Source organism: Mirounga angustirostris, unplaced genomic scaffold (assembly GCF_029215605.1).
Source record: "Mirounga angustirostris isolate CCGP_5_RB_7025 unplaced genomic scaffold, mMirAng1.0.hap1 SCAF_5, whole genome shotgun sequence".
NCBI lineage: Eukaryota > Metazoa > Chordata > Mammalia > Carnivora > Phocidae > Mirounga > Mirounga angustirostris.
This window is the reverse complement of record NW_026991713.1, coordinates 92,242,807-92,269,560: the sequence shown is the minus strand read 5'-3', so window position 1 is coordinate 92,269,560 and position 26,754 is coordinate 92,242,807. Positions and strand designations below refer to the sequence as shown.

The following is a 26,754-nucleotide window of genomic DNA, read 5'->3' as shown; positions in this document are numbered from 1 at the left end:
TGCAGCTGGTGACTCTAAGTTGAAACCAATGCTCATTCACCATTCTGAAAATCCTAGGGTGCTTAAGAATTATGCTAAATCTACTCTGCCTGCTCTGTAAATGGAACAGCAAAGCCTGGATGACAACACATCTGTTTATAACATGGTTTACTGAATGTTTTAAACCCAATGTTGAGACCGACTTCTCAGAAAAAAAAATGCCCTTCAAAATATTACTGCTCATTGACAATGCACCTGTCACCGAAGAGGTCTGATGGAGATGTCCACCAAGATTAATGCTGTTTTCATGCCTGCTAATACAACATCCATTCTGCAGCCCACAAAGGAAGGAGCAATTTCAACTTTCAAGTCTTATTATTTAAGTAATATATTTTATAAGGCTACAGCTATCATAGACAGTGATTCCTCTGATGAATCTGAGCAAAGTAAATTGAAAACCTTCTGGAAAGGATTCACCATTCTAGATGCCACTTTTCCATGAATCATGGAAAGAGATCAAAATATCAACATTAACAAGAGTTTGGATTCCAACCCATATGGATGACTTTTAGAGGTTCAAGACTTCAGCAGAGAAAGTAACTGCAGATGTGATGGAAATAATAAGAAAATTAGAAGTGGAACCTAAAGATGTGACTGAACTGCTGCAATCTCATGATAAAGCCTGAACAGCTGAGGAGTTGCTTCTTACAGATGAGCAAAGAAAGTGGTTTCTTGAGATGGAATCCACTCCTGGTGAAGATGCTATGAAGACTGTTGAAATGACAACATTTAATATTTAAATATTCATTTAAGATTTATTTATTTATTTTAGAGAGAGAGAGAGCACAAGTGGGAGAAGGAGAGAGAATCTCAAGCAGACTCCACATGGAGCCCAATGAGGATTTAGAATATTACATCAACTTAGTTGATGAAGTAGCAGCAGGCTTTGAGAGGACTGACTTCAATTTTTAAAGAAACTGTACTATATGTAAAATGCTATCAAATGGCATCACATGCTACAGAGAAATCGCTCACGAAAGGAAGAGTCAATCGATGCAACAAAGTTTACTGTTTTCTATTTCAAGAAATTGCCACAGCCACCCCAACCTTCAGCAACCATCAACCTGATCAGTCAGCAGCCATGAACATCAAGGCAAGACCCTCCACCAGCAAAGAGTACAATTTGATGAAAGCTCAGAATATAGTCAGCATTTTTTAGCAATAAAATATTTTTAAATTTAGGCATATGTGTTGTTTCTTAGACATAATACTAATGCACACTTAAAAGACTACAGTACAGTGTAAACATAACTTTTATATGAACTAGGAAACTAAAAAATTCATTTGACTTGCCTTGTCGCAATATTCATTTACTATGGTGGTCTGGAAGCAAACCCACAGTATCTGCAAGGTACACTTGTACTCTTTCCCAGCTCTTTTGAACTCTTATTTCTGATTTAATCATTTAATCCCATAAGTAACTCTCATTCTGTTGAGCACCATTCCTCTTCTCCCATTGACTGCATGCTTCACCATTATAGCACTAACTCAACTCAGTATCTTCAAAAATGGCAAAACTTTACTAGAGACAATTTAGAACTTCAATGTCCTCCTTGCAAAACTTGGGACCTCCCCAAACTGGCTCAGCTAAAAACCTCTCCTTTCCCATTACCCTCTGCTCTTCCTTTGTCCTTTTTACCACCCTCAACCTTCCTGTCAGTTCTCTTGAATCCTTTATCTATCCTCCTTTAATACCCCAATCTCCTCCAACCCTCTATCTACCGTATCAGACCTTTCCCTTCTCACTCCAAACCCTCAACTCCCTATAGTCACCTGAGCTTTAAGCCTCCCTTTTCCCTACCAGGGACTCATGAGGGGCTCTCAGGGACCTGAGTTAAAAATATGAACTGGAGGAGCACCTGGGTGGCTCAGTTAAGTGTCTGCCTTTAGCTCAGGTTGTGATCCCAGGACCCTGGGACAGAGTCCCACAACAGGCTCCCTGCTCAGTGGGAAGCCTGCTTCTCTCTCTCCCTTTCCCTCTGCCTCTCCCCTCCACTTGTGCATGCTTTCTCTCTGAAATAAATAAAATCTTTAAAAAAAAAAAAAAAAAACTATGGTAAATTAATTCACGGGTATTAATTAAATACCAAAGTCATTTCTAATTAAGACAGAACAATAAAGCATAAGCATTTCAAGTTTATACTTTTTTTTCCCCTCTTACTTTTATGGTACCAAGCAGCTATATATATTTGAGTTTATTTATAGGCATATTCATTTTTGCCATATAGAGAAGTGTACAGCTATAAAAAGTTGTAAGATGTATATTCATAAGCTCTGCCAGTCTACTGCAAAATGATGGTGCATGACTGTTCACAGTTATGCAACTCTGTTTTCTCTGTAAAACAGCGGTAATTTATAAGTCATAATCTTATATTTAAAAGAGACTCTACCAGGAGAAATAGTGACAGGAAAGAACAACTCTGTATAGGGATATGTATAATGTGTTTTTATTAAGAAAAAGAAAATAATCCCAAAGTAAAATGACTAATTTTTCCAGAATAGAGAGAACAAGATGTAGGACAAAACCTGAATGGATATAAAACGTTATAAAAAGTTGGGGCTCCTGGGTGGCTCAGTCATTAAGCGTCTGCCTTCGGTTCAGGTCATGATCCCGGGGTCCTGGGATCGAGCCCTGCATCAGGCTCCCTGCTCTGCGGGAAGCCTGCTTCTCCCTCTCCCACTCCCCTTGCTTGTGTTCCCTCTCTCGCTGTGTCTCTCTCTGTCAAATAAATAAATAAAATCTTAAAAAAAAAAAGGTTATAAAAATTTATGAAAAAGAAATTTTTTTGTTGTGGTCAAAGCTGGCTAAGATCTGATGCGTTTATTTTGTAAGAGTTTTGAAAAGTGCTTTAGTATCAAATATTGTTACTTGCACAAAACAAAAATTTGATCTTCTATTAAATGACAAAATTTTCTTGAGTCGTTGGTCTGCTTTTTTTTTTTTTTTAAAGATTTTATTTATGTATTTGAGAGAGAGAGAATGAGAGACAGAGAGCATGAGAGGGAAGAGGGCAGAGGGAGAAGCAGACCCCCTGCTGAGCAGGGAGCCCGATGTGGGACTCGATCCCGGGACTCCAGGATCATGACATGAGCTGAAGGCAGTCGCTTAACCAACTGAGCCACCCAGGCGCCCGGTCTACTCTTAATAAAGAAGTTGTAAGGGGCGCCTGGGTGGTGCAGTTGGTTAAGTGTCTGCTCCTGGTTTTGGCTCGGATCATGATCTCAGGGTTTTGAGATGGGAGTCCCGCATTGGGCTCCATGTGGAGTCTGCTTGAGATTCTCTCTCCTTCTCCCACTTGTGCTCTCTCTCTCTAAAATAAATAAATAAATCTTAAATGAATAAAGATTATAAAAGGTTTTTCTTTGCCTTCTGAGTACTCTTCCCAGAAGGCAAAAACTCTGTCTTATCAGAATTTCCAGTGCTTGAAATTGACTTTATCATTACCTTGATTGTTTAAAAAGTCTTCTCACTTTTGAAAGAGCTATAGTTCATCATGTTCCTTCCTATGTTTACTTTAAATAAAATTTTTTGACACTTTGGTAAAATAGGTAGCCAAGTATTTCTTCTCACTGACCCATGATCCTATTTAACCAAATGTTCAAATCTCTAAATCTCCTGACAACTTCTGACATTCTGCCTTTTCAAAATCAAATCCTAAATGATGTATGTTGCCCCTATGACTATTATTGAAATTTCCCAAAGGGTTCCTGGGAATCCACAAAGAATTTCTTCTTTCACCTTGTAAAGAGAGGTATTAAAAATAATTAGATTGGGGTGCCTGGGTGGCTCAGTTGGTTAAACCTCTGCCTTCAGCTCAGGTCATGATCCCAGGGTCCTGGGATCGAGCCACACATTGGGCTCCTTGTTCAGTGGGAAGTCTGCTTCTCCCTCTCCCCTGCTTGTGCTCTCTCTCAAATAAATAAATAAATAAAATCTTTTTAAAAAATAATAATTAGGTTTACTTGATCAATGTTATGATTTGCATGGGAAGCACTGTCAAAATCAGAAGTGATGCTTACCCTCCCTAGGTTAAATCTATATGAGTAAAATATTATTATTACTTCAGAAGTTATATGAAGTCTAGAAACTTATCAATACTCTCACCGTCCATGATATGTTTCTATTTATCAGGAGTCCTGGTGCGCTCTGCCTAATATTAGATAACAATACTGTTGTATCACCACTGATAATTTCAGTTATATATATTTTTTTATGTTAACTTGGTCATATACAGCATATCTGAATATACTATATTCTACCAGATAGGCCAGTGTTTCTCGATCAGAATTCTCATCACTTACTTACAGAATTTTATTATACAAATGTTTAGGACTTATTCCAGACTTACTAAAATTTTTTACTTAATAATCTTGATATATTCTTTTGGTTGTTTTTGGTTCCCTTCCCACCCTGCTCCACCACCACCCCTTCGTAATCTTGATATATTCTTGATGTGCTCTAACTATATGTTTGATAGGACATATGGCTCAGGATTATTATATATTTTATGGTTTTATTCTCTGCAAAGATCATATACATTTATACACATGAATTAGATATAATATCCACTCTTCTTTAAAATAAGGCTAATTATTATGCTTATAGATATTTTGTCTAAAACTTTTTTGGATTGAACTGACTTTGGTTTGCATGCCACAAAACAACCAAATTTCCTCATCACTCACATTATATTTTATAACAAACTCTCAACAGATCTTTCACTTTTAAAATGATCAGTAGTGGGGCACCTGGCTGGCTCAGTTGGTAGAGCAGATGACTCTTGATCTCAGGGTCACGAGTGTGAGCCCCACACTGGGCATGGAGATTATTTAATTTAAAAATTAATCAACTAATTAATTTAAATTATCAAGAGTAACTTAATCACTACCATTTTACGTCTTTTGTCATCTGCAGGTAAGTTTTTTGGTTTTATTCTGATGCTTCTCTGAAAGTGCTTGCAAATCAGCTATAAGCTAGAGTGCTCATCTTCAACAACAAAAAAAGACTGTTGAAAAAGGACTATACCAGGTACTCTTGGGCTTCTGATGGCATCACTTAAATAACTTTGAGACTATACCAGTGGACTAAGTCAGGATTTCCAAAAAGCTAGTGGGGAAGCAGATAGATTCATAAGACTACTAACCCAAGATCTAGCCGAACAAGAATTAATTAATAGGACAGAATAAACTGATGAAGGATGATTACGAGTTTTATTTAAGATATTGCTGATCTTTAATGTTCTATTTTCTGGATATAAAGAATTCTTTTTTCTTTTATGTTATCTATAACTCATTAATGATTTAAAGCAGAATATGCTTTTGTAAACAGAAATAAAACATCTTTTTCTCCCTGCCTGACTCTTCCATAATTCAAAACCTTTTATTGTGTATTCTTATTTTCATAGCAATATAAATATTTGCACAGGTTCAATAAGAGTCTGTCCCCTAGGTGGAAACATTGGTTATGCAACTGAGGCTTTGACTGGAATGCCATATTTGAAAGCAGTGCTCATTTAATTAAATACGACCAGACAGTTTTAAGGAGCTATAGCTGACTTCATGAAGCCAGTGCTCACAGTTCTCTTAGGAAAACTAGACTGGTACCTGGCCTAAAGTTCCTAGCCTCGCAGGTGAAGTAAGCAAGATCACTTCCAGGCAGGCCCAGGAACTCTAGGCTATGTTTGAGAACCTCAAGAATTCACCAGAATCTGTAAGTACTACAAGTGAAACCTGATAGTGAATTCTTGACTTGGCTTCCTTGGCTTCAAGAGGCTTTTTTAAAAGTGAAATCCAGGGGCACCTGGTAGGTGCAGTCCGTTAAGCATCCAACTCTTGGTTTCAGCTCAGGTTGTGATCTCAGGGTCATGAGACCAAGCCTTATGTAGGCTCCTTGCTCAGCGTGGAGTCTGCTTGGGTTTCTCTCAAGGAGAGAGGGGGAACTCTCTCAAATAAATAAATCTTTTAAAGCCATTGGGACTACACCAGAATCACTTTTGCACAGCAAAGGAAACCATCAAAAAAACAAAAAGGCGACCTACTGAATGGAAGAAGACATTTGCAAATCATTTATCTGATAAGGGATTAATATCCAAAATACATAACAAACTTATACAATTCAATGCCAAAAAAACAATCTGATTAAAAAATGAATAGAGGACATGAAGAGACATTTTTCCAAAGAAGACATATGGATGGCCAAGAGACATATGAAACAATGCTCAACATCATTAATCATCAGAGAAATGCAAATCAAAACCACAATGAGATGTCACCTCACACCAGTCAAAATGACTATTATTAAAAAGACAAGAAACAAGTTTGGCAAGGATGTGGAAAAAAAGGAACATCATGCACTGTTTTTGGGAATGTAAACTGGTTCCACAACCACTGTGGAAAACAGCATCGAGTTTCCTCAAAAAATTAAAAACAGAAATACCATATGATCCAGTAATTTCACTGTGGGTATTTACCCAAAGAAAACAAAAACATTAATTCAAAAAGACATATGCACCCTTATGTTTACTGCAGTGTAACTTATTAATAGCCAAAATATGGAAGCAACCCAAGTATCCATCAATAGATAAATGGATGAAGATGTGATGTACACACACACACACACACACAATGGACTATTACTCTACAATAAAAAAGAATGAAATCTTGCTATCTGTGACAACACAGAGGTACCTGGAGGGTATTACGCTAAATAAAATAAGTCAAACAAAGACACATAAGATTTCATTCATATGTGGAATCCAAAAAAAACAAAACAAATTTAAAAAGCCAGACTATTAAATACAAAGAACAAGTTGGTGGTTGCCAGAGGGAAGGTGAGTGGGGGGATGAAGAAAAATGAAGGAAATTAAGAGGTACCAACTCCCACTTATAAAATAAATAAGTCACAGCGGTGATAAGGACAGCACAGGAAATACAGCCAATAATATTGCAGTAACACTGTACAGCGATGGAGGAGGACTACACTCATCATGATGAGCACTGAGTAATGTACAGAACTGTCAAATCACTATATAGTGTACACCCGAAACTAACGTAACACTGCATGTCAATTATACTTTAATAATCATTTTTCTTCAAGTCCAATCCAAGATTCCTTACAAAAACGTTCAGCAGGGGCACCTGGGTGGCTCAGTCAGTTAAGTGTCTGCCTTCGGCTCAGGTCGTGATCCCGGACTCCCGTGATCAAGCCCTGCATTGGGCTCCCTGCTCCAAGGGGAAGCCTGCTTCTCCCTCTCCCACTCCCCCTGCTTGTGTTCCCTCTCTCAATGTCTCTCTCTGTCAAATAAATAAATAAAACTTTAAAAAACAAAAAAACGGGGCACCTGGGTGGCTCAGTTGTTAAGCATCTGCCTTCCGCTCAGGTCATGATCACAGGGTCCTGGGATCGAGCCCCGCGTTGGGCTCCCTGCTCAGCAGGAAGCCTGCTTCTCCCTCTCCCACTCCCCCTGCTTGTGCTCTCTCTCTCTCTGTCAAATAAATAAATAAATAAAATTTTTTTAAAATCTTTAAAAAACAAACCAAAAAAAAATGTCCAGCAAGGCAAACTCACAAGGCCTATACCTACATAAATAATCAGGTCAAATCTAATGATACCAACTTCACAATGACTCTTCTTCTACCCTGTTAGGGACTGAAAGTTTGTGTCCCCCCAAATTCTTACGTTGAAACCCTACTCCCACTATGTGAAGGTATCGGGAGGTGAGGCCTTTGGGGAGTATTTAGCCCTCCTTACATGAAGTCCTAAGAGTGGGAAAAAAAAGGCGGGGCATGAGGATGGAGTCCTCATGAATGGAATTAGTACCCTTTGAAGAGCCGAGAGCTTATTTCTTCTCTCTTGCTATCCACTCTCTGAGGATACAAAGAGAGGTCAGCAGTATGCAACCCAGAGAGGATCCTCACCAGAAACTGTCCATGCTGGCACCTTGATCTTGGACTTCCAGCCTCCAGAACTGTGAGAAATAAATGTCTATTGTTTATAAACAATATAAACTGGGTGGTTTACAAACCACCCAATCTATACTCTTCTTGTTATAGCAAAAAGCTAAAGGCCTCAACAGACTAAAACATAACCCTAATAGTGAAAAATTTTGTTTTAAACAGGGGAACTGATCAAGTGCTCACAACTGTTCATAATGTATCCACTGATTTAGCTTACAAGCCCCTAAACTTTGGCTTGCTCTAAGTTTAAGCAAGCAGATGCAGAACTCCCCCCCCCTTAACAGGTCATTCCAAGTATCAGCTGACCACAGGGGGACAACAAATCCAGTTAAGTTATCCTGATCATGTAATCTGCTTATCCCCACCCTCTTGACTCACCCCCATAGAAAGTTCCTGCTGGCCTGCTTAGCCTTCTCTACGAAAGTTTTTTTTGTGCTTGATTTTGAGACATTTGCAGATCTTTCAGTCAGAGCATTCTCCTTATTTTAATATCATCTCGAATAGTCTCTCCTTACCTAAATCCAGACTGGTTTTCATTTAACAGTATTATGACAAACCACCTATTTGCAAACTCCAAAACAACACTGACATTTATTTTCCTCTATTAAAAATGACTGGTATCATTTCCAAAACTGTAATAAGGCCCAGGTAAAATGAAGTACATACAGAAGGCACTGCATGTGAAATTACTGTCTTGGGCCAGTAATTGTTAATATCCTTTCTATCCTATTAATCTAATATGAATTTGGTAAAAGAGTTTAACTGAGACAGGGCTCTATGTAAGTCAATACACAGAAATGAGGTGCTGGTGAACTGAGTACTTCTCCAGCAGAAAAGCAAGAACTTGGATTTTTTTTCATGTTTATTTCTATAACTTCAAAAAGAGATTTCAAAAATAATTTCTGAAGATAAAGATCCCAATGATCAAACCCATACTCATTAGAAAATACTTCCTGTATCCACACAATGGAGTATTATTCAGCCATAAAAAGGAAGTATTGATACGTGCTATAAACATGAATGAACCTTGAAAATATTATGCTAAGTGAAAGCCATACACAAAAGGCCACATATTGTAGGATTTCATTTATATGAAATGTTCAGAACAGGCAAATCCATAGAGACAGAAAAGTAGATTAGTCATTACCAAAGGCTGGGGGAAGAGGAAATGAAAAGTGCCTGCTAAGGGGTACAGGGTTTCTTTTTGGGGTGATGAAAAGGTTCTGGAATTAGACAGTGGTGATGGCTGTACAACCCTGTGAATATACTAAAAACACTGAACTGGACACTTTAAAATGGAGAACTTTATGGTATGTGAATTCTATCTTTTAAAAAAAAAAAAACTGGGTTAAAAAAGTGCTTGAGCTGGGGCGCCTGGGTGGCTCAGTTGTTAAGCGTCTGCCTTCGGCTCAGGTCATGATCCCAGGGTCCTGGGATCCAGCCCTGCGTCAGGCTCCCTGCTCCGCGGGAAGCCTGCTTCTCCCTCTCCCACTCCTCCTGCCTGTGTTCCCGCTCTCACTGTGTCTCTCTCTGTCAAATAAATAAATAAAATCTTTAAAAAAAAAATAAAATAAATAAAAAAATAAAATAAAATCTTTAAAAAAAAAAAGTGCTTGAGCATGCTAATGATATTACCAATGCAATAGTTATATCCTAAAACCAGAAAACACATTACATAATCCACATTTCAAATTCAGTCTCAGATATAAACACACTGATTTATTTCTGATTATTTTTCTCTATCTAATCTGTGCTAAAAAAGAATTATAGTAGCTACAAATTTATACCATGTCTAATAAATAATTTGAGACAAAACACAAAATGAAGTTCCAGACTATATAAACGTCATAAAAATTCACATCTTTTAATATTGCTTTAAATGTAAAATTTAGAATACTTCATATATGCAAAACTCTGGTTCATGGTGCTATATGAAGGGGAAAAAACCTATTCCTGAAACACTTTACATCTAACAAAGAGCTGTTGTCTTCACTGGCATAAATCAAGAAACTTACAAATAAAGACCATATAAGAGTGTAGCTAAGAGTTCACGTTCATGAAGTTCAGATGTAGCTTTCTCAGACTTGCAAAATACAGAATCTTTAAATTGGATATATGGATACACTTAAATTACACCTCCCAATAAAGCTGGCTAATAATGAGAAAGACTCCTATACCCATACCCTGTACTTGATGTGATTTTGGTCTAAGAGTGATAAAGTGATGACTAACCAAGGCCATCAGAGAAAAATGGCTTCCTGGCCAAACATACATAATTTGATAAAGGTACAGTTTTCTAGTATCTGAATGACTACTTTCTTGAAAAACAGGACTACTGCAAATCATATTTACCTCTGCATTTTTATTTTTACTGAGAATGTAATCAATAACTTTAGGCCTAATATCAATTTATAACTTAAAGATTCACTTAATTAATAAATTTTTTTGCCTAAAAATATGATTTCACTTTGCATCCCCAATCTCCTGGCCCTTCCAAGCAAGGTATCACAGAAATAAGTTAGCAAGTTATGGAGCACCTGGGTGGCTCAGTCACTGAAGCATCTGCCTTCAACTCAGGTCATGATCTGGGGGTCCTGGAACTGAAACCCCATTTCAGGCTCCCTGCTCAGTAGGGAGTCTGCTTCTCCCTCTCCCTCTGCTCCTCCCCCTCCCCACTCATGCGTGTGCTCTCTCTCTCAAATAAATACAGTCTTAAAAAAAAAAAACTTAGCAAGTTACATTACAGCTAAGAGGATCACAGCATTGAAATACCAGTAATTTTCACCAAATAGAGCGAAGGCACATTTTAATATTTTCCTGTCTCACATCTGAATGTCTTGAACTATTTGTGAGGATAGTCACTGCCACAAATAACACAAGTTTGAGAAACCAAGCATGTGTTAATAATACCAAATAACATTATTTTCCTTGTATTTATGATGAATTATATTTTAAATTAGTAATTTCAAGGGCTAATATTCTATTCTTAGGTTGCCTGGTCTACGTATTTGACTAAATTTCAAAGTTATTCAAGTGGAGGTGTTCTAGTATTAAGATGAGGCTCATTTTACAGAACATATATAAAAACTCTCATACAAAGAGTTAAACATGCAATGCAGGAACTCAGTATAGCATTTACCCATCCTGCAGGGAGAAGTCTATCAATTGAATAATTTTAACTGTTGTAACGAAATAATACAATAAAAATTTTATCAATTAAACAATGTTTTGATAAAATTATTTTGCCTATACTTAACTCTTAAATAAGTAAGTAAGTATCACAATCAGCTGCACTATTTATCTTCTAGTTTATTTATAATACCTAAAACAGTGTTAAAGCTGCATTTCTTTAAGGTAAAATTAATATAGTGGCCATTTTAGTTATATAAAATAGAAAATATCAGAAGTGGGATGACTAGCTGGTTCAGATGATGGAGCATGTGACTCGATCTTAGGGTCATGAATTTGAGTCCCACGTTGGAGGTAAAGATTACTTAAAAAAATAAATAAAAACTTAAAAAAAAAAAATATCAGAAGTGAAAGTATTTCATGGAACTTCTGCTTTGGTTGCAGAAGAGTCAAAAAAAAGTTCAAAGACCACTGGCCTAAAACTATTGACTCCCTGTAACAGTGCCTGACACTTAAATGTTTTACTAGTCTTTCCTGAGCATTAATATTTCTTTTAACTTAGCCATCTTAATATTAGCAACAATTTATTCAAAGTCTACTATTGACTATGCACTATACTCTCCCTTTGCAAATATTATCCCATCAGTTCTCATAAAAATCTTGTAAGGTATTATCCCTATTTAACAGAAGAGGACACTAAAGCTAAGTAACTTGTCCAAGGCTATATAAAGTAGTAGAAGATCTGAACTTGGTTTATCAACAAAGCCCATACCTTCCTGGTATAGTGCCCCACTTTATAATCTTCTTTGAATATAAACTTGCAATGAAACTTCCATGATGAGATTGAATTTTCTCAAGAATATTTACCCATGACCTAAACAGGTTACTGTGTTTTTCCAATATGTTTAAATTTTAAGTTCACATAAAATATTCTCCATTTATATACCCTCCACACAGTCTTCTTTGATATTCAAAAAAGACAGTCCTTTCTGATAGCCAAAGCACATATAACTGTATGGAAGAATACTTCAGTTTAGCAAATGGAAAAATCTCCAATTATAGCAAAACAAAAAAGTCTCTGAGAAACCAAACCATGGGAAATCACTGTTAGGCCTCATGATAACAATGAGCTATAACCTTACACATAACCAATCAAATTTTTCCCTAGCCAGATGAGGAAACCAAAGCCAAATAAGTAAGTAGGAATGAAAGTATCAAATTCAAGTACATGAAATTATCATCAAATATCAATCACACTAATCAACCTCATGCTCAAAGGGCCATCCAGTCCAGCTCTCTCCAAGTGTGTTGCTTGGATCAAAGGTTCAGCAGAAATTTAAAAGGATTTATGGAAAAAATATCAAGTTTGGAAAACCCCGGGTTAGATAAAATTAAAATTGGTCTCTCTACTTCACATTCTCTCAGAGCCCTTAACATGTTAATGTGAATTACGCATCTCCGAAAGAAGGATTCATCATCCTCACGCAAATAAGGTGTACAGAGATTAAGGGACTTATCCAAGGTTACAACACAGATAACTAATGGCAAATTTAGAATCTAATTCTCCTGATTCCCACTCCAAAATTCATTCTACCTCCTCGAGATTTTATATTTGATATTAAAGAAAAAGCTTTTCCAAGGACCGCTTCTATAAGATGGAAAACACTAGTGGCTTGTCTGTACAGTATTTTCCACCATCCCACCAAAACTAATATACTTTTTTAAAAACTAAGTAGCAGAAAATGTTTATAAACAACAAAACCTCCTCAAGCCCAAAGTATGTGCAGATTATACACATAATGGTACTCCAAAATTTATTCTTATAAAAATATTTCCTCTAGAAAATCAGAGACATAAGAGCCTGATATACAGGAGGTATTCCAAACATATTTGCTAAAAGAATGAACAATAAATCCCTACCATTAATAAATCCCTAGTATCCCTCTACCATTAATTAGCTGTAGGAGCTTGATCAAATCGTAATCTCTCTGAATCTGAGTATCCCCACTTGCAAATGAAGCTGTTAGAACAGAATGATCAAGATCTCTTCTATCTGTAAGAATTTGTAAACCTCATACAAATTAAATCTCAAATTCTTAGCATTTGAGGATATGTCCACAATAAAAAATTATAACAAAAATAACGTTAGCAAATCATTGATACTCATCATTTCATTTAATATGCCCATTAAACATGCAAATCAGATCAGTATTACTACCTACATTTTACAGGTAAAGAAACTGAGGCCCAGAGAAATTGACTAGACCAGAATCACAAAGTTATTAAGTAGAGAAGCACAGACTTTGAACCCAAGATTTTAGTGTCGAAATCTCCAAATCTTTCCATTACACTTTGTCCTCCCATGGTAGGGACAGGGATGCAGCCCAGATGATGACAGCATTATTCCTTGGCCTTCAGATACTGATTTAACAGCACTACAGAACAAAAGGTCTCCCAAACCCTCTCATCATCCCATCATCCCAATGTTAACTTCTCAATGTTAACAACTCCTCTGTGAAAAAAAAATTATTTCAATGCAACAAAGTAATCATATTTTTCTCCTCAGAGTCCAAGGTTAACTAATGCCACTATTGTAACAGAGAATGACACTATCGAGGAATGAATCTAAAATATGAATAAAATCTTTCACATCAAAATACCATTCTGGTTCAAATAATATGTACTCACAGTCAAGTACTGTTAAATTCAAAGACCACCTTATACCATTAACATGCTACATTTAAAATGAGAGGTCTACTTATGCAAACTTTGCTAAGAAAATGAGGGAGTTTAAACTACTGACTCCTTCATCCCTTAGAAATGAGGGAGTTTAAAATATTAAGTCTTTTAGGTCTTGTTACATAACACCATACCTCAAATTAATACTTCAAGTGCAACTTTTCTAAACTCCAGGAAACAAACCCAACTCTAGGTTCAAATTTGGTGTTAAAATAAACAAATGGCATTTACATCACACTCTTACCCTCCAAGAAATACAACCGGGCAACCAGAAGTATCCCAGGTTATGGACTTCGATTTCCCCAAGACTTTAACCAATCACCTGACTCTCATATTTAACTCTACTTTCTGTCTTTAAAAATGTACATATTCTTATGTCAAATACGTTTCTCACAGCTATAGTAAAATCCCCTTTCAACAAAGAGTATACTATAATGAAATAAAAATACACTTATTAAACCTCTCAAAGACACAACACTGCATTAAATTCTCTGCCAAGAAAATTAGGTGAGCACTATCTTTAAGGGGTTACATGTGAAAATGCTTTGGAATATGCTTACAGTGAGTCATAATTATTAAGTATAAGTAGATATAACATGCAAACGTAATAATCCTTCAGAAGAGTAACCAAAGGAAAAAAATTCCTCCTCCAAAAAAAAAAAAAAGTCAATCGCATTCATCCAAAATAAATATACACACACAGAAATGTCATATTGGGCTCATTTGTGCAAGATCATGAGTTACTATCGTGCCCTGTAAACTTTAGCAAGTGTTGGAGGCTTAACAAAAGTTTAGCTTGTTAAATTAAGAGCAAAAAATCTCCATAGACTCAAGAGGTCTTATACCTGAAAAGAATTTACCATGAACACAAATGAGAACTTTAACAAAACCAAAGCCAGAGCTATTGCATCGATCCGTACTTAAATTCCTCGGCTGGTAAATGCTCAATAGCACCAAACTCATCACCACTTCAACACTGATAAGTTTGAGAAGAGCTGTTGAAATCTTGCGGGCCAATCAAAAACCTTAGTGAACGGTCACAAAATAAAAGTCACAGCGTATGTGACAGCTTTACAGGCCAATTCAAAAAACTACAGGGCCATCGAATGTATGCGAGTCTCCGAACAAATTATCTAGGATAGCCTATGTTATTTACCAAAGTGCAAGCAGTCCCCAGGGGAGCGCAGCAAATGATAACTTAGGTCCCAGGACGGGCTCCTCTTCACACAAGGATGACTTTCCTACTTAGTGTCAACTGTACACTTGCATGCTCTGAAAATAGGGGCAAGTCCTGAATACCAAGGGTTACGAGGGCAACGTTTCCATTTTATCATGGGCTGAAGCTCGGAAGAATCCCAATGCTGAAACGCTCGACCTATAACCTGGGAGTCACTTTCCAACTGTGCTCTCACCCAGGATCATTATATCCCCAACGGAAGCCAATCATTAGTAGGAACAAGGCCTGGAAAAATAGTAAGAAGGCTCGAAAAGTTCACGTAAGAGACACGGAAAAGGTGGGGGCTTCGAGAGAGGAGACCGACGTTAAAGCATCTTGGGCTCAAACATTTTAAAAGCCCAAATACATACAAAGACCCTTCTCCCAGATGACTCCTGGCAGAAAGAGACACACAGACCCTCAGTCATTGCGACAGAATGGGGCTCCAGGGATTCACCTAGACAAGCAGCCCGGACTGAGGCTCCGATCTGTCCAGGCAAGGGCCGGAACCCGGGGAAGGGGTCTGCATTGTGGCCAGGCGGAGCGCAGAGCCCCTTCTCCCGGGCCCCTTTCTCTCTCCTTCCCCACGACCAGGCCTCTCCCGGCTCCTCTTCCCCTTCTCCTCCCTCCCTCCCCCTCCCCCCAGTCACACAAAACAAGGCCACCTCCCCCCCAAATCCCACCAACTTTCGCACCCCCCTTCCCACCTCTCAGGAGCGCACAGAAACTGCAGGCCAGGAGGCTCCTCAGGACGGCCCCCATCTTCCCTTCTCGCGTTCTCTTCTCTCACCGGCGAGGGGCGGCCAGAAGAGGGGGAGGCGAGGAGCCGGGGCGGCCGCCGCAGCGGCAGGTCTGCACGCTCATGCTTCCCAGCTTTCCAGAGAGAGAAGAAAGAAAGGGGCACGTCAGGGCTCCGCGCGCGCCGCCGCCGCCGCCCTCTCTACCGCGCCGCGCTGCCCGGGGCTCGCGCGACGCCAGCGTCTGCTTCCATCCCGCCGCCTCCTCCCCCGGCGCCCCGCTTCCCCCGCGCAGCTCCTCATTCAGCCTCTTCCTCTCACGCAGCGGCGCAGGGATACCACGGGCCCGCCGCCGCCACGGGTCGCCGCGAAGGTCTTCCTGCGCGCGGGCGAGCCCCTCCCTCGGCGCCGCCTCCCGTGCAGCTACGAAAGAAAGTGGGGGACCGCGCGCACGGCCTCTGCTTGGAGACCCCGGGAGATCCGCCAGGCAAGCGGAGGCGAGCTGGAGGGAAAAGGTCTCCCGCCGGCGCATTCCTATGGGATTCTTTCCTGGGCCGGCCACTGCGGCCCTCCCCGCGGAGGGCGTGAAGCGACGTCGAACAACATCAGCCCGGCGTGGTCGGGACTACTTTCTGCGGCTCGGCCGGGCCGCCGCCTGCTCCGCTCTTTGTGCGGTCGCCGCCGGCCGAGCCAGGTGGAGGTCCGGGCACCCGCTGGCTGACACCTGGGCCGGGGGTGTGGGGGGCGGCGGGCGGCCGGCGGAGCGGCAGGCCGTGCTCGGAGTGCCGCGCCGGTCCCGACGCGGGGCGATGAGCTCAATCTTCGGGCTCGGAAATGGGCTTAAGCTTTTTTCTTCTAGGGAAAATAAAGACGAATGCTGCTTACACCAGCTTTAAACGGGGTATGGTGAAGGATGTTCAAACGCTGACTCAAAGCAGAGCTTTTTCTTTTCTCCTGGCTTTGCAGAATTACAGACTGTCCCCAGAATTAGGTCCAACAAGGACTACAGATTTCTAAACTGGCAGGTAAAATTCCAAGATCAATGCGTCAGCACCTAAGACAGAGCAAAGGGACAATTGGTGAGGACCGTGTTTGGGATTTTACAAGTTGCGATTATAGGTAAGTGTTTGGCATTTTTCATCAGCTCGCAGCTTGAGGAGGAAAAGATTCACCAGAATCTCAGACTGGTTTTGCACAGCTTCTGCTGCCCTTGATGCACTGGGCTTCCAGGTGTAACAGCCCAGACACCCCCCGTAGAAAGAAGTGGCAGCTTCAGCCTAGGAAGGAACTCCAGCCGGAGTTAACCGGAGTTAACCGTAATGGAGCCATCAGGTGCATTCTGTCCAGCTGTCACAGGCACTTACCTGGAGGCAGATGGGCGGGGATAATGGAGCAACTCCCACAATGTTACTGATGCAGCAGTCCCCCCTCATCAATAAGGGGATGCCTCCAAGACTCCCAGTGGATGCCTGAAACCATGGATAGTACCCAACCCTGTATATACTGTTTTTACCTAGACATACATACCGAAGATAAAGTTTAATTTATAAATTAGGCACAGTAAGAGGTTAACAACAATAACTAACAATAAAATAGAACAATTACAACAATATGCTATAATAGAAGTTATGTGTGTGGTCTCTCAAACTATCTTATTGTACTGTACTCCCACTTCTTGTGATGATGTGAAATGATAAAATGTCTCCATGAGAGATGAGGTGAGGTGAAATGATGCCGTACTGTGACATAGCCTTAGGCTACTATTGATCTTTTGACAACAGTCAGAATCATCTACTTCCCAACTGTGGTTGACCGCCAGTAAATGAAACCGCGGAAAACAAAACCTCAGATAAGGGGTCACTACTGTACGTCAGTTAACATTGGAGTTCACTAGGTGTTTGCACATACATCATCCCATTGGACACTCAAAGCTAGCCTGGAGTGAGGCAGATTTTGTTACTTATCCTCATTGCACATGGGAGGAAAATGATGAGTTCAATGACTTACCAAGGCCACTCAAGTAGTGAATAGCAGGATTCGAACCCAGCCCAGGTCTTTCAACTTCAGATAATGCTTCTTCCAAGAAATGCGTGCTGAACCAAGGTGATACATGTCTGTTAGCAGACAGAGGGCAGAAATAGTCAAATCACTTTTTCCTAAATTCACCTGAGAAAGTCTAGCCATCACTGATTTAAACCACCTTCTTCCAAGAACCCTGTCAAGACTGCAAGTTTTGGGACACCTGGGTGGCTCAGTCAGTTAAGCGTCTGCCTTTGGCTCAAGTCATGATCTCAAGAGTCCTGGGATTGAATCCCACGTCGGGCTCCCTGCCCCGCGCGAGTCTGCTTCTCCCTCTCCTCCCTACTCATGCTCTCTCTCACTATCTGTCTCTCTCTCTCAAATAAATAAATAAAATCATAAAAAAAAAAAGACTGCAAATTTTGTCTTCTGGCCTCCTCAAAACAGATAACTGAGAACCAGGTTTTTCAGCAGCAGCCTAGAAAATATTACTGTGAAGCTAGCGAGGTTGTGGAGACACCACAAGGTAGTGGAAAAGAGAAGGCATGAGCTTTGGACTGAAACAGGATCCAAACCCCACCACTTACAAGATGTGTGACTTTGGACATGATATTTACATACACTGCACCTCAGTTTCCTCATCTGTAAAGTGGGGAGCATACCTCCTTCAGGCTTATAGTAAGGATTAAGTTAAATAATATATATAAAGTGCTCAATATATAATAGGTGCTCAATAAATGATCATTTCCTTTCTCAACTTCTTCAAGGTGAACGGTGTCATAATAACTTGGAATCCTTGGAAAATAATGAAGAGAGAGGGAAAAAATCACATGCTCAAAATGCTTACTGCAGGATTATTTATAATTGGAGTTAGATCATGTGAAACTGATGAAAATTAACCTTCAGAATGCCTCACTTTCACAGGCCCCTTCCAAACCCTGGGAGGAGCCCTAAGAATGGGTTCATGGTTTGCAAAAGTAAGATAATTTTCTATTCTTTTCTGAAAACATCTCTCAAAATTGTATAAATTTCAAGTCCCACAAAACCTGGATCCGTTCCTATTTATAATAGGAAACGGAGTACAGCCTGACCTCTTTAGGCTGTCAACCTAAGTAGGGGAATGAAGTATTATACATTGTTAAAAATGATAGTTTAGATGACTTTGCCACAGTGTTGGAAAATGTTTACAGTTAAACTTAAAACCATAAGAAAGTGCATGTACATTTTAGTTTAGCTACATAAAATATAAATATATACATATATTTTTTTTATTTACCACATATTTGAGCAAAGATCAAAAGTAAATAATAAGTGTGTTGAAACAGGCATTAGAATGGTAAAATAAGGGGCGCCTGGGTGGCTCAGTCATCGGGCGTCTGCCTTCTGCTAGGGTCATGATCCCAGGGTCCTGGGATCCAGCCCGCATCAGGCTCCCTGCTCCGCGGGAAGCCTGCTTCTCCCTCTCCCACTCCCCCTGCTTGCGTTCCCTCTCTCGCTGTCTCTTTCTGTCAAAGAAATAAATAAAAATCTTTAAAAATTAAAAAAAGGATGGTAAAATAATATGAGATTACTTTTCTGTTCTTAAGTTTCCATTAATATATTCTATATTTTTTCCAATTTTTTTAAATGTACTTAAGTGAAAACCTATAGCTTACAGTTAAACCCTAGCCTGCACATTATTCTCACTAGTTAACGAATTTATTTTTGCATTCATTCAAGTGCCTATTAAAAATATTCAATACCAGTCACTGTGTTAAGTGCTGGGGAAGCGAAGATGAGATTAATCATGGTCCCTACCCTCAAGAAGCTTACAGCTTAGTTTGGAAACACTAATTGATAAAAACAAATAATTAAAATGTTAAAATTGCTATGGTGCAGGTGGTTAACATATCAATAAGGAACTCAAGTGTTCATCTGCCTGAAGCGTTCGTCTGCCTGCACAGTTTTAAAAAAGGAAAACAACCCTAGAGCTGAGGCCTGAAATTGAAGTCGGAGTTGGTCAGGCCAACAAGACTGACAAGGAATTCCAAGCAGAAGGGTAGCAGGTGCAAAGGCACTGAATTATTAGAGAGCTTGGCATGTTGGGGATTTGAAAGTAGATCCATATAGCTGAAGCATGGGGTGCTTCTAGAGAATGTCAGAAAATGAGGCAGACCATTAAGTAGATATTGGATAATAAATAGCTTTTTTTTTAAAGATTTTATGTATTTATTTGACAGATAGAGACATAGAGAGGGAACACAAACAGGGGGAGTGGGAGAGGGATAAACAGGCTCCCCGCTGAGCAGGAAGCCTGATGTGGGCTTGATCCCAGGACACTGGAATCACGACCGGAGTCTAAGGCAGACACGCAACAGCCTGAGCCACCTAGGCACCTCTGGATAATAAATAGCTTTTTAAGTCATGCTTAGAAGTTTAGATTTTAGCCTGTTGACAGTGTGGACATTGAAGCATTTTTGTCATGGTAGAGAACTGATTTGCATGTTAAATAATTTCTCTGACCCCAGTGTGTCTAATAGAAGGGAGGCAAGGCAAAAAGTAGGAAGACCAAAGAGGAAGTTATTTTTAGTCTGTGGAAGAGATGGTCAGGACAGCAACATTGGGGATTGAAAAGAGATCAGTCATGGATTTGAGGAATATGGGTGGAAACCGCAGGACTTGGTAACCTATCAGATGTGAATTGAGAGAGATGGAGATAGAGAGGAAGAATGAGAGAAGTAGTCTAGGATGAGGTTCCAGGTTTCTAAGTTATGCACCCAAGTGAATGAGAGTCTCATTCACTAAGAAAAGAAATGCATAAATAAGGAGGATTTCAAAAAAGGTGATGATAAGTTAAACAATGGGTCTTTTATATTGGTCCTATCTGAAAAACATCCAGCTGGAGATAGCCAGTATGCAGTTTTGATGTAGAAGTTTGGACTCAGGAGAGGAATGGAAAATAGAGCTGTTCAGTGATCATTTTGGAGCTTGCACACCACACAATCCAGGAATGTACTGTAGAATATTGAAGAGTGATTGAATAGTTATTACCACAGTTTTCTGGATGATGACAGTAAGACATCAGGAAGGGAAGGCATTTTCTAATCCAGGTGAAGGCAACTTTGGGCCACTTCACTGTGGGCTAAGGGTAAAGATTATACCTGAACCCATAACCGTACCTAAACCATAACCTTACTTACTTACTTACTTACTTAAGCCATAACCTCTACCCTTACTTAGAGCAGTTAGTGTGACTAGAAAAGTAAGCGAGAGGATTCATGTGGAGTACAAATATCTAGGAACAAATGGAGGGATCAGCTCAGGCCATGTCTCAGGGTCATGGGATCCAGCCCTGAGTTGGGCTCCATGCTCAGTGGGAAGTCTGCTGGAGATTATCTCCCTCTCCTTCTGCTCTTTCCCCTGCTCTCTCTCTCTCTGTCTCAAATAAATAAATAAAATATTTTTAAAAAAATAATGGCAAATACAGGGTACGGTGGAGAAGTCTCCTATGAGAAGCACTGAAATGAGGTCACTGTGACTTACAACTTCCAAAAAGGTCACTGATGGGAGCATACATTATGCCAACTTTTTAGGGATGCAATCGAGGAGTAAAATCTTTCGCCTTATACACACCTTCTAAACTAGCATCCCACCTCTTGAAATTTATCCACAGGAACAAAAGTTTACAGAGATATGTGTACACAGATATTTCCTATAACATTGTAATAGAAAATGAACAAAACAGGGGCGCCTGGGTGGCTCAGCTGGTTAAGCGTCTGACTCTCAATTATGGCCCAGTTCATGATCTCGAGGTCATGGGATCGAACCCCATGTCAGGTTCCATGCTCAGCAGGGAGTCTGCTTGAGATTCTCTCTCCCTCTCCCTCTTTCCCTCCCCCCTTGCTCTAAAATAAATAAATAAACCAAAAAAAAAAAAAAATGAACAAAGCAAAAAAAAAAAAAACAAGCCTACAAATATGGTAGTTTTATATGGTTCAGTCTAATTTTTAAAAACCTGAACACATTTCAATAGGGAATAGTTGAGTAGACAACTGTATATCCTCATTGTGGAATACTATACAGCTGTTAAAAAGAATTATGTAGATTTATATGTATTCATTTGGAAGTATAGACATAATATACTGTTAATCAAAGAGCAAGTTAGAGAACTGTATGTTCTATGTGGTGGGATTTTGTTTAGGAAAAGAAGGAATGAAGGAAGTGAGAAAGGGAGAGAAGAAGAGAGAGGGAGAGTGCTGGATGGATTGGCCCTGGATAGGAGGAGGAGGGGGACCACCACTTCCGGATAAGGGAGAAAGAGAGTGCCTATCAAAAGCTGCTGAAATTCCAGCTCCCTTCCTCCACCCGCACTTTTACAGGCTTCTCCTAGAGGCCATAGGAGGGATCACGGCAATGATATAACATGGTCATCTGTTTTTATAAAATTTACAAAGGTAAATTTCTGTGTATTCTTTTTTTTTAATTCCTCCTTTCCCAACTGTATATGCTCAGGCATCACAAAACCGGAATCTGCCCCTTGTAGTGATACATTTGGGAGCAATGGGATAATGGAGACAAAAATTTAAAAGACTTTGCCTTTATTTGATTTGATTGCCTCTATTTTCTTATTGCAGTAGTCCCCCTTATCTGCAGTTTTACTTTCTGCGGTTTCAGTTACCCACAGCCAATTCCAGTCTCTATTGTCAGAAGGTCAAGAGTAGCCTCATGTTATGTCACAGTGCTTAGTCATTCACCTCACTTCTTCTCATCACGTAGGCATTATAACAACTCATGTCATCACAAAAGGAAAGGTAAGTATAGTACAATAAGATATTTGAGGAAAGAGAGACCACATTGACACAATTTCTTTACAGGATATTGTTACAATTGTTCCATTTTATTTTTATTTTTTTAAAGCTTTTATTTATTTATTTATTTATTTATTTATTTATTTATTTATTTATTTATTTAGCATAGGTGTGGGGAGGGGCAGAGGGAGAGGAGAGAGAGAGAGTCTCAAGCGATTCCTTGCTGAGTACAGAGCCCAACACGGGGCTCAATCTCACAACCCTAAGATCAAGACCTGAGCCGAAATCAAGAGTCGGTGCTTAAGCGACTGAGCCACCCAGGCGCCCTGCATTTTATTTATCTGATTCCCTGTGACAGAGTACCCTCTTCTGTAGATGTCCTTTCCTCCCCCTGGGGCCAACCTAAGTACTTTAGTGCACAGAATTTTCATTTATCGCTCATTAAAAAAATGTATTAAGCTCAGCTGTTGGGCGTCTGCCTTCGGCTCAGGTTGTGGTCCCAGGGTCCTGGGATCGAGCCCCGCATCGGGCTCCCTGCTCCGCGCGAAGCCTGCTTCTCCCTCTCCCACTCTCCCTGCTTGTGTTCCCTCTCTCGCTGTGTCTCTCTCTGTCAAATAAATAAATAAAATCTTAAAAAAAAAAAATGTATTGGGTTTTACTGGGGGCTTATACAGCCAAGGATGAAATAAGAAACAAGTAGTATTAGACACAAAGGATACTTCTTTTCAAATTGTAACTATATCTAGGCAGCCCATGCAATACTCTGACGCTATAGCCAGGAAAAAGTATTATTCCCATTCAAGGATGGAAAAATCGAGGCAAGAAGGTCACTCTTACATCTACAGAAGAGGGTACTCTGTCACAGGGAATCGGATCCAGAGCAGGGAGGAGGGGGCCCATACAGGGAAGGGGATGAGAATGGGATCAGAATATTGGCTACATCCAGAGAGATTAATCGAATAAAGAACTAAGGATAATGGAAGCTGGGTTTCTGTTGGAGAAGGGAGTTACCAATACAAGGGCAATAGATTGGTGCCAATGTCAATGAAAATGGTGGAGTAGGGAAATCTAAGGGCCTGTCTCTTCCCATTAACACTGAAAAAAAAAAACGGGCAAAAACTAGCAGAATCACCTTTATCAGAGCTCTAGAAGATAGTCAAAGGTTTACAGCAACCAAGCGAATGCTTAATCGAGAGAGCGAGCCCTGAAACGTGGTAGAGGGTTTCGTCATGTTTTCCCTTACCCTTGCCTGCCCCTCCTTCTGAAGTGCTGCAGCAACGTAGAAGGTGACAGCCAGGGTCCCGGGGAGACAGAGAAAGGGGCAGAAAGAATATTTGCAGAAATAAGAGCCAAAAACTTCCCGTATTTGATAAAGTAGATGAATGTCCAGGTCCGGCTATCTCAACGCATACCAAGGAATTACAAACACAGAAACAGAAAAAACTAGAACAGACGCTGTGATCCTGTATTGGTACTGGATGTATTGATATGAATTCATGGTTTGCAATATATGTGGTTAGATACAGAAATAAACATAGCTGTAAATGTGTACGTGACCGTGTGTGTGCGCACATGTGTGGGTATTCCCTACCTCCGTTCACCAAGCAGATGTGTCAGTTCGTTTACTGAGAAGGAACCACCAAGACAGGATTTAGACGTGCAAGAGATGTATTGGAGGAGTGTGACGGCCTCCAAGGTAGCCCCCCAACGATTCTCACTCCTTGGCATCGAATCCCCGTGAAATCCCCTCCTACACTGAATAAAGCTGACCTATTGCTGCAATGACACAGTGTGAATTTAAGGTTAGACAATAAAAGACATGGTGGTATTAAAAAAAAAAAAATTTCAACTGGGTAAATTTTTTTTTAAAGATTTTTATTTATTTATTTATTTATTTGAGACAGAGAGAATGAGAGAGAGAGAGCACATGAGAGGGGGAAGGGTCAGAGGGAGAAGCAGGCTCCCCGCCGAGCAGGGAGCCCAATGCGGGACTGGATCCAGGGACTCCAGGATCACGACCCAAGCCGAAAGCAGTCGCTTAACCAACTGAGCCACCCAGGCGCCCTCAACTGGGTAAATTTTAAAGACCTTACTGGCTTTAGTCAATGACTCATGAATCGGGCTGCAACCCATCTAGGAGTTAGAAAGTAGCTCCAAGGAATTATACAAAACAGAAGACTTTTATAGGCAGAAGGGAGTGGGACAAGAGAGTCATACTGCAAAAAGTGGATTCTCTATGGCACAGTTACTTTCCTTCAGGGAATGGCAAGTGTCTTTCAGGCAGATTACCTCACTAGTGCTGACCAAGTGATTCCTGATGATTGGTGTCAGATTCCATTTCTGGGAGAGGCCAAAACTGTAATTAAGTCTCAGTTCGGTGACATGGGGCTTAGCATAAGTGACTCCATTTTGGACCTGTCATCTTGTTTTTAAGAGTGGCTTCTGCTTTCTTCTCTGAGAGCACTTGCTGTAAGGGGGAAATCAGCCGTCATGTCACAAAGGCACTCAAGTAGTGCTAGTGGTGTGTGTGGGGATGACCTGAGACCTCCTGCCAATAACCAAGTAAGCCATCTTGGAAATAGATCCTCCAGGGTCAAGTCAAGCCATCCCATGACTATGCTGTGCCTGAGTTTCCAGACCAGCTAATCTGCTCAAACTCCTGACCTACAAAAACTGTGAAATAATAAATATTTATTTTGTTTTAAGCTAACATATTTCGGGGGAAATTGCTACAAGTGATAGGTAACTGATACAAGTAGGAAACAAGAAGGGAGAGAGATCCTTCAGACTGAGATATATTCTGACATTTGTGGAAGGAGACAAAGAAGGAAGGATTGGAGTAGGACAGTCTTGAACAGCAGCACGGTTCCCAGAATGGATTTACTAGGTAGAAGGGGAGTTCCCAAGTCAAAGCCGTCCGTTGAAGAATCCCTATGTCTTGCCAGAATGGGCCCATGGAGCCTGCTGTGCTTAAGCATTGACAGGGAGTAACCCTTGGGAAGTATGGCCTCAGTGCAAACAGGTGGTAGATCCAAGGGGCGATAGTTGGGGCTGTCAATCAGTTATGGTCCCTGTAGCCGGATATCCGAGCGACACATTTTTACAGGCACCACAGCAAGCTTGGGGGCAGTGACAGCCCGATATCAATGAGCACAGCTAGTGTCAAGATCTTGGCTTCTAGGGCGCCTGGGTGGCTCAGTTGGTTAAGCGACTGCCTTTGGCTCAGGTCATGATCCTGGAGTCCCGGGATCGAGTCCCGCATCGGGCTCCCTGCTCGGCAGGGAGTCTGCTTCTCCCTCTGACCCTCCCCCCTCTCATGTGCTCGCTCTCTCTAGCTCATTCTCTCTCTCAAATAAATAAATAAAATCTTTAAAAAAAAGAAAGGGGCGCCTGGGTGGCTCAGTTGGTTAAGCGACTGCCTTGGGCTCAGGTCATGATCCTGGAGTCCCGGGATCGAGTCCCGCATCGGGCTCCCTGCTCAGCAGGGGGTCTGCTTCTCCCTCTGACCCTCCCCCCTCTCATGTGCTCTCTCTCATTCTCTCTCTCTCAAATAAATAAATAAAATCTTAAAAAAAAAAAAAAGATCTTGGCTTCTAAATAACATTTTCCTTTGAGAGGAACCAGGGCTCCTTAGCGAAATGACTGATCCCACATCTGGGGCAGGGAAAGTATGAGTCTGGCAAACCTTGCTGAGTCAGAGGAAGGCAGGGCTCAATGAATGACATGAATGTGTCAAAAGGACATAGAAGCCAACTTGACAGGCCTTCTACTGGCCAAGACAGGAACGATTTGAGCATCAAAATTAAAAATGACAGTAAAATATTATCACCCACTGAATAAAATAGAAAATTACGAGTAAGAAGACATAAATAAATGAGTACATCAAAAGTTTGATGAGGAATGGGATGTTTACATGGTTTCAATAAGAAAAAGAATATGTTCATGGAGGATATGCCTGGCAGATACTACCTTAAACAAGGAATCAAAGTGAACATCATTAGTAATGGGGTAGATTGAAATCATGTGCCACAGGACAGGATATAATGAGATGAAAGCAGCATCACTTCTATGATATTCCAGCCAAGGTTGTATAACCTGAATATAATCATAAGGAAACCAGTAAACCCCAAGT

General features: G+C 40.4%; 1 protein-coding gene across 2 annotated transcripts in view; it reads right to left on the bottom strand.

Annotated features, from left to right (window-relative positions):
- Nucleotides 1–16,267, bottom strand: part of LRP6 (LDL receptor related protein 6) — a 178,606-nt gene extending 162,339 nt beyond the window's left edge. Inside the window, exon 1 of one of the 2 annotated variants that reach the window (XM_064591557.1) lies at nucleotides 15,787–16,267. Coding sequence is in view for 1 of the 2 variants with exons in the window: in XM_064591556.1 (XP_064447626.1) it covers nucleotides 15,787–15,841 (55 nt within the window). In the remaining variant the exon portion in view is untranslated. The remainder of the gene's footprint in view (nucleotides 1–15,786) is intronic. The other variant, XM_064591556.1, reaches the window with a different exon arrangement.
- Nucleotides 16,268–26,754: the final 10,487 nt, after the last annotated feature.